This window comes from Thunnus maccoyii, chromosome 19, assembly GCF_910596095.1.
Source record: "Thunnus maccoyii chromosome 19, fThuMac1.1, whole genome shotgun sequence".
Taxonomy (NCBI): domain Eukaryota; kingdom Metazoa; phylum Chordata; class Actinopteri; order Scombriformes; family Scombridae; genus Thunnus; species Thunnus maccoyii.
This window is the reverse complement of record NC_056551.1, coordinates 16,155,911-16,168,900: the sequence shown is the minus strand read 5'-3', so window position 1 is coordinate 16,168,900 and position 12,990 is coordinate 16,155,911. Positions and strand designations below refer to the sequence as shown.

General features: G+C 40.7%; 1 protein-coding gene across 2 annotated transcripts; it reads left to right on the top strand.

Annotated features, from left to right (window-relative positions):
* The first annotated feature begins 2,437 nt into the window (after positions 1-2,437).
* surf4 (surfeit 4) lies at positions 2,438-11,843 on the top strand. 2 transcript variants are annotated; one of them, XM_042395930.1, is made up of 6 exons: positions 2,438-2,704; positions 6,203-6,333; positions 7,294-7,370; positions 7,469-7,512; positions 8,249-8,435; positions 10,537-11,843. In XM_042395930.1, the coding sequence occupies exons 2-6, from the start codon at positions 6,228-6,230 to the stop codon at positions 10,801-10,803; spliced, it is 681 nt and encodes a 226-aa protein (XP_042251864.1). In that variant the 5' UTR covers positions 2,438-2,704; positions 6,203-6,227; the 3' UTR covers positions 10,804-11,843. The 2 variants fall into 2 exon arrangements, with proteins under 2 accessions (XP_042251864.1, XP_042251863.1); XM_042395929.1 differs by having other exon boundaries at positions 2,442-2,704; positions 6,147-6,333.
* Positions 11,844-12,990: the final 1,147 nt, after the last annotated feature.

Below are 12,990 nucleotides of genomic sequence, written 5' to 3'. Positions count from 1 at the left end.
ATTTAGTGCTTTTAAAAAAAAAAAAAGCGTTTTATAAAATGTAGATTTTCCAGGAGGTGAAACATGTTTGTAGCCTTGACAAACATCTACTTTTTGTACACGTTATTTAGATTTTACTGTTTCATAAGCACAGGGGTATATACGTTTCTCGCACAGGTCTATAAGATCCACAGCTGGAGTTAAAGCATGAACACATTCTTCATCCTCTTCCTCATCTCAATCACCGTCAGTAGACACATATCTGACGGCTTCTTCCTGTCTCAGCCGGCTGTTCCTCTGCAAACACGAGCGTCAGTATGAGCCGCCAGCCGCACATATTGACAGCTGGCTCTCACAAATGTTTTACATTGTGTTCCTCCAGGTTGCACATCTAGTCATGTTGGGTGAGGACTTCAGGGAATTTTAACAAGTCGCTAGGGGAGCTTAAGGGTGTTGTTCAGCAGAGAAGCCCGACAGTAGGCTGTAAGCTTTAAAATTCACAACTACAGAAGTAGCTTCACGAGCCTATAAGGATACTGTACAACTCCACTCTTCAATCTTACGGTCATCAATTTCATCTTAACGACTGCAGCGAGACATTCAGTTTGGCAGGACTCCACCATCAAACAGTCTGTCTTGTGAAAGTTGGCGTCAGATCCTCCAGTGGAGTTTCAGAGATTTGTAGGATTTATATGAAGGAGCACTGAAGCTGTTACAGGGTCTTTTGGTGCTCCAACACCCTACCAAGATACTTTATGTTGGTTTTTCCTTTAATATCTCATCCAACTGTGTAACCTGGATTTACTGCACAGTTGTTATTGAGGCAGTTTGTGTGCACTTTTTGGTTTCACTATGAAAGTGTGTAAAGATAAAGGCCACTTGTATAAAGTGTGATTATTAAGTTGAGATTTCATTGTAAGGATTTTAATGAGGTTAATGGACTTTTTTGTGTGGAAAAAACATATTAGAAACATTATCATTCTATTATCATTCAAATCTATTTGACATTTTTGTGTTTGCATGGTCATACATTTAATTTTGAAGAGTGCATTAAAAATGTTTTATTTTTAGTAGTAGTCATTTCCGTTATAAGATAGCATGAACAGATCATGTCAGACCTTTTTGACAGACAATATCACTTCTTTGAGTGTGTGTGTGTGCTGTAAACAGTGGTAGACTAAATACGCAGATCCTTTACTTACGTAAAAGTAGAAATACTGTAGTCTAAAAATATTCAATTACGAGTAAAAGTCCCGAGTTTAAAATGTTACTTAAGTAAAAGTACACAAGTATTATCAGCAAAATATACTTAAAGTATCAAAAGTAAAAGTGCTGTTATGCAGTCTGTGTTATATTATTATAGTATATTATATTGTTTGTTTCTATCACTAACAAATACATGAGCATTGCAAGAGCATTGTAATGTTATAGTTTATTGATGTGGAGCCAATTTTAGGTACTTTGGGTAGATTAATAGTAATTGTACTGCATCATATATTATACATCAGTGTACACTTTATATAGCACCTTTCACACAAAGTGTGTAACACATCTCTTTAAAAGAAAAGAAAGAGCGACAATTTAAACAACAGTTAGAATTAGGGCCAGACCGATACTGGAATTTTGGGCCTGATGCCAATACCGATATCAGGGAGTAAAGAAATTCTGATATCGATATATTGGCTGATAATCTTATATATACAGAATATACACATAAACACACATTTTTTGCAATGATCCCTCAAATGAGATTATCAAACACTTGTGACAAAGATATGTAATGGAGGCAGGTTATTTTACAGTTTAACAATAAACTTTACTGTATAAAATTACATTAGTGCAATGGAACTGTAAACTTCACTGGGAATTTAACTATAAATAAAAAAACACAAAACATGTATATATTAAACTTGTATTGAGAAAAAGGATCAAATATACATAAAAAGCTGTCTATATAGCTTAAAAAATTTTTTTAAATATATATTGGACAACATTTACGATACCGATATATCTGTGGTAGGCCAATATCGGCTGATAATGGCTGACCAATATATCGGTCGGACTCTACTAAGAATATTGAAATATTTTATGTAAAATCTTCATCTGATAAGTAACTAAAGCTGTCAAATACATGATATTGGAGTAGCAAATACAATATTTCCCTCTCAAATGCAGTGGAGTTGAAAAATGAAGTAGCATCAAATGGAAATACTCAAGTAAATAAGTACAGTACTCGAGTAAATGTACTCAGTTACTTTCCACCACTGGTTGTAAACCATTTAAAATCGCTGCACATGTTGCGGGCAGCGCGGTGTCTCATAATTAATGGTAAAATAAATACAGGTGGGTGTGTAGGGTATGAACCTGTGCTTGTTTACATGTGTAAAAGCCGTAAACAAAGCCGTGTGAAGCCCCTGGCCGGATCAGTATACGTGGCACACAGCGGTTGCAGTTCCATGTAGGGGGGCTCTGACTCTGTCGGCAAATCGCGGGGCATTGTGGGGCGGAGGCGGCCTTTCTCTGCGTCCAGGCGATCGGGAAATCTTCAAGTAAATAACGTTAACAGGGGGAGGAACTGCCTGAGCGAAGCCTGCGGGGAGAAAAAAATCCAACACATCGAGGTTGTGTTGCGCTGAGCCTTAATTAATTAAAAAAAACATCTTAATATTACACAAATATGGGGCAAGAGGATCTCATGAACACGGCCGAAGACGTGGCAGACCAGGTAACTTCAGTTTTAGCACGACAGTTGTGAGCGTTTAGCCGCTGTTAGCACGTTAGCTGCTAACATAGTTTGCCTTAAGAATGAAGCAACGTTATTCTCTTTTGAGCGTTTCCTCCAGCATTTTGACGCCTTTCTATATTGTTTCTACAAGTCCACAGTAGCTTGCTGGTGTGCTTAGATAAACGCTAATTTATTCGCGACAAGTGGTTGAGATGTCTGGTGCTGTCATGTGTCTCTCCGGATGGATTTTAGATAGCATTATTAATTCACTCCGACAAAACTGACATATATAGTTAGCAACTTAGCCAACGTTTAAATGTATGAATTTGGATGGCTACTTCATTATATGCCAGCTAGTTAGCGTTATCGTGTCGTCTTTAGCCCCTCATGGGTTTATAACAGTATCACAGATATTGCCAGCCAGCAGTTGTGAAATCACCCAGCTTAGCAACCAAGTTATTGGCTAATACCAGTTAGTCATTAGCACCCTAATTGCTTGGTGTTACCGATGGTTAAGGGTGACTAAGTATCTACAAGTTGCAGTAGTTTTTCGTAATCTGAGCATCTGCATGTGGCCTTAGCAGATCAGGGGTTTTTTTTGTCTTCCTGTGTGTGTTTTTGCTGCACTGGTGAGACAACAGGCAATGCACTTGTCTATAAGATCAGATTTCGGGTATGCCTGTAACCCATGTTGGTGTTAAGACTGTGAAAACAGCCCAGAGATGAGGCTTTGAGGAGATGTTTTTCTGGTCTGCACTGCAAAGTTGTTGCAGGCTCGTAAGAGGCATCTTCACTGTGCTGTAGTGTTGTATGCTATTTTCATGGCCTAATGTTTTTGCAGGACAGTCCAGGCATAATGTTAGCAGTAACCTTGGAAGACTACTGTCAGTTCGAACATCAAGTCATTAGAGTCAGGTCTGTGTATGTTTATGGCAGATGTGTTGACTGAACTCAACCCACTTTCCTAATCGAATTACATCTGATTGATTTATACTCTCCAATCACATGCTGTGTGCTTGTGCTATTCATTGTACAATTACATGAAACAGGAAACTTGCTTTATGACAAAAAAAACCCTCTGCAAATCCATTTTGAGGGCAAATCTCTCTTGTACGAGTCCCTGAGATATCATGTTATCTACACGTTACTCTACAGAATGATCTATTTCTGGGCTGTTGGAGCAACCTCGGGCTTGTTAGGATTGGCTCCCGGTTTGTCCATTCATGCCTCACACTGCAGTCATAGTGGGAGTTGGTGGACGCTGATAGGCTGCCGAGGTCTGACAGTGCTGATGTGGACTGCTGAGTAGGCGGGACAGGGGGCGGGTCGCTGCTCCTCTACTGGGTCACTGTAGTATCCCAGGATCTGATGATCATGAAACATGTTAGAGAGAATCTCATAGGGCAGTTTCATTTTTTGTTTTGCACTTGCACTTACAATGATACTAAAGATAATTTTGAAGGCACAGCCCCGTTCTTGTCTTGATATTTGTAGACCGCAACTGAACTTCTACTTGGCACATGTTTTGCCCTCTACTCTTTTGAAATCAGTTACATATTGTTCTGTTCAATTCCAGCTAACATAATCAGTATACCTTTTGTAGATTTTATTCATTAAGCCAAAAATATGTGAGATATGGGAAGAGCACCTAAAGTGATCTTTTGTGCTCATACAATTTCCTTATATTTTATGAAGCACAGTGTTGTATAAATAATCATTACAACATTCATTTAAAGGTAGAGTCAGTGATTCAGGAGAAAGATTGTGGATATTTGAATAAAACACCCGAACAAATACACCCCTCCCTTCGTGCTCCTTCAAGAGCTCTGTCCCCCAATTCATGGACACATTGCCAAGACAATGACCAAAAGAGAAATGTGGCAGAATCCAGAGCGATGCGTCAGCTGCAGAATCACTTCTGTTCCTCACACATTATCATGAGCAGCAAAAAAAAATTCATCTCATGTGAGCACAACAACCACACTTCTCACTCGACCTGCATTCAGCGTCTCTGTCCACAGAAGCAGCCGTCTGTTAGCTGAGAGGACAGCGGCCGGACAAACTGCCTTCACTACGCTGACTGACAGCAGATATTTACTGAACCAAAATAGTTTGTATTTTTTGATTCACAGATCCCCAGTCATAGTAGCAAGTGAGAGGAAGAGGAAACAGGTGACTGGCTCACAGACAGACTGGGAGCCTTGATCGATCAATGTAGATATGGTCAATGAAAATGGAGTTCAAAACACACATAGAGCAGGATATTTCTATGATTTAAACAGCTGCCTGCTCCGATTCTGCTTCACTAAACATGACAGAAGCATTTAGGACTGTAAAGAAACACGAGGAATCTCCGTGAGACGCACGTCACTGGTGCATGTCTCAGGTTCAGTGTGGATTGATACATTAAGCGTATCTGTTCTGTGAGACGTGCAAGCGACAGACGTCAAAAGCAATTCTAAAAATGCTGTCTGTGTGAATTGGCCTCTCTCCAGTTCACCAGCCCTCCCCCCACCGTTCAACGGGGTGCTGAAGACAGGAGACTGTTGTGTCATCACAGACAGCCACCCTGATAACTTCCCCCTGTCCGGTGCACGAGCATGAACGCCCGCTGTTGCTGATTGGCTGGAATAGTGTTGTGTGGCTCAGTCCGAGCCACTTTGTTTGTTTCCCAATTACAGAGCCAGGGTTGTGTATGGATACCTGATTTTTTTTTTTCAGCGCACACACAGAGCAGACAGCTAGTAGACTGTGAGGAGATATTTGCTGAATTTGACAATCTTTCTCCAGAATCACTGACTCTACCTTTAATGTTAATGTTCAAATGTCATATCATGTAAGAGATGACCTGACAAGTCTAAAAAGAAAAACAGACCAAACTGAAAAAGAGACCAAAACAAATGAATATTTTGTATTCTAAAGCAGTGAAAACTCTACAGGAAGAAGACTAACTACTGTAGCTTTAGTTGCTGGTGAACTCTGTCTTCTACTTCACAAGTGGATCCACACTATTTAGCAACAAAACTTCTTAAGCCTACCTCACCCAAGGCAGCGATCTGCTTTAAATGACTACTGTTTCAACATTCATTTAGCATGACGGTTGCATTTAAATGACTAGTGGGTGAATTCCTACCCTTATAATTGACAATGTAAATAATAATTAGTAGCAGCAGCCCTGAAGACTTTTTAAACTATTTAGACTATGAGATTTGTCGGACTGGTAGCAGGTCAGAATATGTTTTTTTGTGTTTTCTAAAAGGAAGCTTTACAGGGCTTTTGTTGAAATTACATGACATGTTACTGCTTGGTGACCCAGTTATGTTGATCTCAGCTTTGCCGTGGTTAGCAAGGTGAATGCTCAGGAACCACATCCTTTGATTTGTTCTTTCCATTAAGTCATCTTTTTTCTTGTAATTCACGTATCTTCTTCTCTGTTACCCAGTTCTTGCGGGTAACCAAACAGTACCTGCCCCACCTGGCACGTCTTTGTCTCATCAGCACCTTCCTGGAGGACGGCATCCGCATGTGGTTCCAGTGGAATGAGCAGAGAGACTACATCGAGGCTACCTGGAGCTGCGGCTACTTCCTGGCTACGTGCTTTGTGCTACTTAACCTCATAGGACAGTTGGGTGAGTGGATTGGAGACGGCGCAGGTCAGACTAAGGTCTGAACGTGAGATAAATCAACTCAGATTTTCTGTGTTAGGAAGTTAAATGATTTTGCATTACCGGGTGGTGCGTGACAAACCGCTTAGCAAAGGAGATCATCAGTATAAAATTGGAAATTTATTTGCATCAGTCTGACACTTAAATTGATTCATGATCCGGGGCAAACGGTTTAAATGTATCAAAAGTTTAAAAGTGTGCTCAATGCATTTCAGCAGCAATTTGTTTACACTTTACAGATAGTTGTGCAATAAATATAAGCACCGTTCTGGGATTTGAACTATCTTGCTGATTTAATTCAGGAGATACTGACAAGACTTGTTGAAGGACGCCATCAGGCAGCCCACACGTACACAGATTAGTTTACCGCAGCAGGTGTGAAAATGCATCTCTGAGCTCCTTGAACTTTGCAGCAGATGGGCTGTAAGATCAGAAGTTTGCACACCGCACGGCGATGAAGGCATCAGCGGAAACGTTCCGCTTCCCTGCGCTTGAAACATAAACTGGATTTACAGAACATGTAAAAAAAAAAATCTGTTGAAGTTTACTGCTAGAAACACACCACAGATGAAGCTGCTTCAGTGGCCATAAACTGTAGTCACCAAAGCTAGATACGTGAGGTAGGAAAACGAACAGTCTTTATAGAATAAGTAATAGAAATCCACAGACCTTATGTTTTGCCTCCCAAATGAAATAAGTCTTCACTCTAGTCGCATATAATATGCCGCTGTCCTCTAAATAGTCCTGAAACTGTAAACTATTCTACTTCCCTGCAAAAAAACAGAATTTGTTGACAAGTATGCAAACAATTGAAAATAGTAGTATCCCTCTAACTCATTATTGTGATTATTATAAGTATTTTGCAGCCATAATGGCCATAACTTTCCTGTTAAAATACCTTTGCCCTGCTGTGTGTCCTAACAGGTGGTTGTGTCCTCATCCTCAGTAGAAATTTTGTACAGTATGCCTGCTTTGGATTATTTGGCATCATAGCGCTACAGGTGAGAATATTGACATTATAACGACTTTTTTAAATGTAAATTTGCAGCAACACGTCACTGTGTCTAATCTGGAGTATCTTGTCTTTATTTTCCACCAGACTGTCGCATACAGCATTTTATGGGATCTTAAATTTTTGATGAGGTAGGTGTCACACTGTGCAACTGACTGGTGTTTTCTGATGTTGTGTTTTGAATTTCACTGCCTATCATAGATGAGTAGTACCTTAATTAAGTTGACAGAATGTATTGCTTTTGCTGTTCAACTGGAACTTTTTAATATGCTTGCATAGGCAGGAAATGAGAAATCTCCTCACTCGTCAAGCAGACACCGACAATTATAACTGCTGCAGTTACTGTGGACAAGACCTGTGATTTATTTTGTCATAGACAGGCAAGATCGACCATTAGAGAAATCTCTTAAATACAGTGCGACATTGGAGTTTCTCTGTGTCTGCATTCTGTGTACTTTTTAAATGAGGTGTTGTTGGTTGTTAGCATTAACTCAGGGTATACTGTAGTGTGTCAGTTGCGTAATCAACGACTTGGCTAAGAAAGAAGAAAAAAGCGTAAAAATACCCACTTTTTGTCAAACAAAATAAGCAATACTCAATAGACAACATGAATGTGATTTTTTTTTTTTTAAAGAAATTAACATATTAATTAGTAATTAAGGGAACAGGTAATTTCAACCCTACTAAATAACCACAGTCAGTAATGAGATCATGATCAGCTAATAACAATTTGGCAGTTGAAATCAGCCTCAGCAATCCTGTTTGCACTGTATGCGCTCTATACCGCAGACATTTTTCTGACGGCTGACTGATGGTCTGACATGCGCTTTCCAAAAATAACCATCCCCTTCACTTCTCCTCTCTCAGAAACCTTGCCCTCGGAGGTGGTCTGCTCCTGCTGCTGGCTGAGTCTCGTTCGGAAGGGAAGAGCATGTTTGCTGGAGTCCCCTCCATGGGAGAGAGTTCGCCGAAGCAGTACATGCAGCTGGGCGGACGAGTACTGCTAGTGCTCATGTTCATGACTCTGCTACACTTCGACTCCAGCTTCTTCTCTGTGAGTACCGACAACACCAATCGCCGCTACATTCTGCAACTTGTTCATATAAATGGATTTCTTATGCCCCCATATTTATATGGATGCAGACTAAATGTTGGGTAGCAAGAGTTTACAAGGAGCTATTAGATTTAGACTTGTTTATCAGGACTGTTTCCACTCAGTTTTGGCTCATAATCACTGTTTTAGTATACATGAAGTTCAGCATCAAACTGTTGAAGGGTACGGCAGAATTTGTGTCTTTCTTTTAAGCACTTAAAGGACCATGCAGGTGGTTTTGCATGTTTTAGTCAATGGAAAACAATCTCCGTCCACATGAGCGTTTTAGCATCGTTTCAGAAATAATCTCTGTCCATACTAACACACCTGAAAATGCAAATCAGATGACCATTCATGTACACTGGCCATGCACGTCATAAATGTGGGTGATTCTTATAGTATCGCTTGTCCACAGTTGCTTTGAAAAGCTTCTCCTTAAGTTCATTAAATCCTTGCAGCATCCGAAGGGAGCAGGACTGATGTGTTGTTAAATCCACAGCCTCTGAGAAGTGCTGCACCAGAGCGCAGTGCAGTCACTTATGGCCATTCACTGTTTACCTTTATTAAATCGCCTGAAATCGACACCAGGCTGATACAGTATAACCACACATACTTCTACACACATCAGACTGGTCGGTTATAACTCGATATTCTGCTTTTTATGAAGGAGACGACGGTTAGCAGAGCTCATCATAGTCTCTTGAGTAGCATCTCATGTTTTATCCTTGAAACACATTGCAGTGCAAACGCTGTTGTGTAACATTAATTATTAAACTATGTGACAATGTACGAGCTGAGATACATTATAATTATTGCAGAAATAGCGTCGGCCCGATATAATCACACAAACAGCTTCACCAAATCAATTTCTTTCTTTTTTATTTCTATCTTTATTATAGTAACTAACTGAAAAACACTACTCCGTCTGTGTTTGGCTGCAGATTTGTGGTGATGTGTGTTCATGTTGAGACGCTCTGAACCATCCAGACATTTCCTGAAGAAAAGCTTTCCGTTTGCCGAGATGTCGTTATCACGGTTAACTGTGATTGGCACAGCTGTTTCAGTGCTATGAAAGCACTGATGTGAGAGTTTTTAATAATGACTACACCCGCTGATCTATATTGACTCAGCCCTTCTGCACGGTGCGCTGCTCCGCACACAAACCAAAATAACAGGTGCGCATACGCCCACTCAGTCTGTGTGCCTAAGGCCTACCACACTGTGCTTTGCATTTATTATTCAAATTTCAACTGAGGGTGCAAAATATTAAACTGAGGGTGCAATGTCAGACAACTAAATCCAAATGTCAAATAAGCAAACCTGTTGTGAAAAACATCATGTGTTTCCTTCATTAAAAAAAAAAACCCTTTTAGTAGCAACTTGTAAGTTTAACACCGTATACACAGAAAGCATTTCAGCCGTGTTCACATCACGAGTTTTCCAGGCAGCGACACAGAAGTTGACTCACATTTCAGAACAGCGCCACATAGAGACTCCCAAACGCAAATCATTATTTGTGCCTGAATGCATAGATATTTGGCATCATTTTTGGCATTTAAAAGAAGATTTATTTGGAGGTTCTTGTTGGCCTGGCAGCTCGCCAGGTCTTTACAATTATAGAGGAAACACTGGATAGCACACTTCACTAAAACTAGTGTCTGTCTGTAAGGTATGAAATCCTTTTAAAGACTTTTTAAAACAAGAGATATTCATCTCAAATAGAGGCCTGAATAAATTAGAGTTGACTAACTAAAGAACAGTATGGTTTTTGAATATGGTTGGTTGTGCAATTTTGCTGTAAATGGACTAAAACATGCAAAACAACAGCAAAAAGTCCTTTTTTAAAATTTCTCCTTACACTTGGTTTTAATTGTGAAGCACTCGGCACTGTTAATGACCGTTTATCACTGCTATACCAATTTATTCATATTTTTAATGTAGGCCTTTTTAAAAAAAGAGGTTTCATCTTTATTTAACGATGGAATGCATTACCGTCTCCAGATTATATTTTTAGGGTTATCTTGGTAAAACCTTTCACTTAAACTTTTGCATTCTTCTACAGATCCTGCAGAACATGGTGGGGACTGCTCTCATCATCCTGGTGGCCATCGGCTTCAAAACCAAGCTAGCGGCATTGACCCTCGTCGTGTGGCTTCTGGCTATCAATGTCTACTTCAACGCTTTCTGGACCATCCCCGCCTACAAGCCCATGCACGACTTCCTCAAGTACGACTTCTTTCAGACCACCTCTGTCATTGGCGGCCTGCTGTTGGTGGTGGCACTTGGGCCCGGCGGAGTGTCCATGGACGAGAAAAAGAAAGAGTGGTAGGCAAAAGGGGGTTAAGATACGAGGATTGCACAGCATCACTGACTTCCCCCCACCGACTGGGACACAAAGACCCTCCCTCTCCTCCAGTTCATCCAACCTGGGTACACACGTTTTTTTTTTTTCTAGCTTATTTTTTTATTTGGCCAAATCCGTAGACACTGCCTCACGCATCAATGGACCTTTTTTTTCAGTTTTCTTCCCAACTGCTGTTTTTGTTTTTTAGTTGAAAATGGTAATGCCATATTTTTTCTAAACCCTTCTTGTATGTCCTTTTTTTCATGACAGCAAGAATAAAAAAGGCCCACGTATTTCAAAGTGCAAGGTAAACAATTAATGGATGATAAGTGAAAGAAAAAAATATTTGTTCTGTCTGAAGAAAGAATGAAAGAAATGTATTGTTTTATGGGTGTCATGCCATAGTTGTTATGGTTTAATTTTCATATTTACTGAATAAAACCGACAAAGTGGAGAGAGCGCAGCAGTTTGGGTTCCCCCATGGATGCTGATCTTTTTCTGCCATTGGATCTGGGAGCGTCTGAGATTTACTCACCATACTGATCCTGAGACCTTGGGCACTTATTTGGCAGCAACTCGCCTTGACTCCCCAGGTTTCACCTGCCCTCAGTTTGTTTTTGTTTTTTTGTTGCTGAGACTCCAACCCTTTCCATACATTCGTACACCTTCATTCTCAACTGACTGTCAACTCTTTGTTAATGGGGAGTCGATTCTGGGGCGGGGCGTGTACATTGTATACTAAGTGGTGGATTGCAGTCATGCTTGATTGAAAGTTGCAACACAGTTGTTAGCTCCAGGACTTGTTATTGGGCACTTTGTTCTGTATGTCTTTGGCAAATGCCTAACTAGTGAACTGTATATGATTGGGGATAATAGGGGGGGAGGCTCAACGTTTGTGAAACACCATATTCTGAGATCTAGAAAAGCAAAGAGGACTAAGCAGAGGCACTAGCCACCTGGACTTTGTCTTTGCTCAGTGTTTTTTGCCTTGTGTAAGAAAATAAAAAGATTATTCAGTGTATTGATTTTCAGAAGTTTATATTGTATTTTTGATCATTTGTTTTTTGATTTTGGAAGTTAATGGCGAAGAAATAAAAATTCAAAAACATAAAGTCACTGTCTCAGTTAAGGTCTAAAGCTCTTATGATGTTCTCAGAGGTTGTAATGACACTGGCAGCCCAGATAGTCAAATTAATGTAAATGATCCAACAATGAGGCACACAATGGAGTGCAGTATAGTACAGGCTTTGTGACCTATTGCATATCACAGCCTCTCACAATACAAAGTTCAAAATCATTGTTTTGCAATATTGAATGAAGCTTTGTTAGTTATACTTACTGTAGGTGTTGGAATCAGCCTCCACTGAGAGCAGTTTGTTTTAGGGTCAGAGACTTTGAGGAAATGCTGACCTCCAGTGGACGTCTTTGGTAAAAGTTCTCTGCCATGGAGCGTCTCATCATATTCAGCCATGTTATCGAAACACATCTAAAGATGTTTGTGTCACGTTGCAGTGGGATTTTTATTGCTGTCATGGTCGAACAACAAAATTGAAACATAATACATAATAATGATGTAGAACTATTAAGAAGGAAGAGAAGGAGACCAGTATTTATAGAAACCTGAGCACTCCTTTCTAAATAAGATGGCAGAAGATGGAAGAAGGCAGAGGTTATGATGCGGCATACAACCCCACCAAAGGTCTTTTCGGTCCAGCTCTGGCAGAGATGAGGGAGACCAGCACCCTCAGGAAACAAGAAGGTGAAGCCTTAAACCTCTGCCTATCCCAAAGACACATCCCTCGCCCCCTTCAGGGACCAAGGGCTGGCTTTGCTGCTGCAGCTGCAACAGTTAGTAGGAGACGGGGGTGCCAGACCTGAGACAGGCAGCTGGTCAACAGACTAACCAGCAGCCTCAGTCAGAAAACCCAAGGCCATGAGGCAAACACTCCTTTGCTGTAGTGGCTTCCCCACCCCGGGGAAGGGGAGAAGAAGCGGGTGACCTAGCACTCCTTGCTTCTCCCTCTTCTGTCCCGAGGGAACCCCCTGTATGGAAAGTGAACTCTCCACCAGCAGGTGGTGGAGAAAATTTGGCAGAAATACGGCTGGGCAGCTGTAGATCTCTTCCCCTCGCAGGAGAACACTTAGTGTCTCCTGTTTTTCTCCCATAACGTA

What these genes read in the sequence shown, in the direction of transcription:
- surf4 (XM_042395929.1), top strand. Translation starts at nt 2,657, where the DNA reads ATGGGGCAAGAGGATCTCATGAACACGGCCGAAGACGTGGCAGACCAG. An exon ending in TTGGCATCATAGCGCTACAG is followed by an intron (nt 7,371 to 7,468) that starts GTGAGAATATTG and finishes ATTTTCCACCAG; the next exon opens with ACTGTCGCATACAGCATTTT. An exon ending in TCGACTCCAGCTTCTTCTCT is followed by an intron (nt 8,436 to 10,536) that starts GTGAGTACCGAC and finishes ATTCTTCTACAG; the next exon opens with ATCCTGCAGAACATGGTGGG.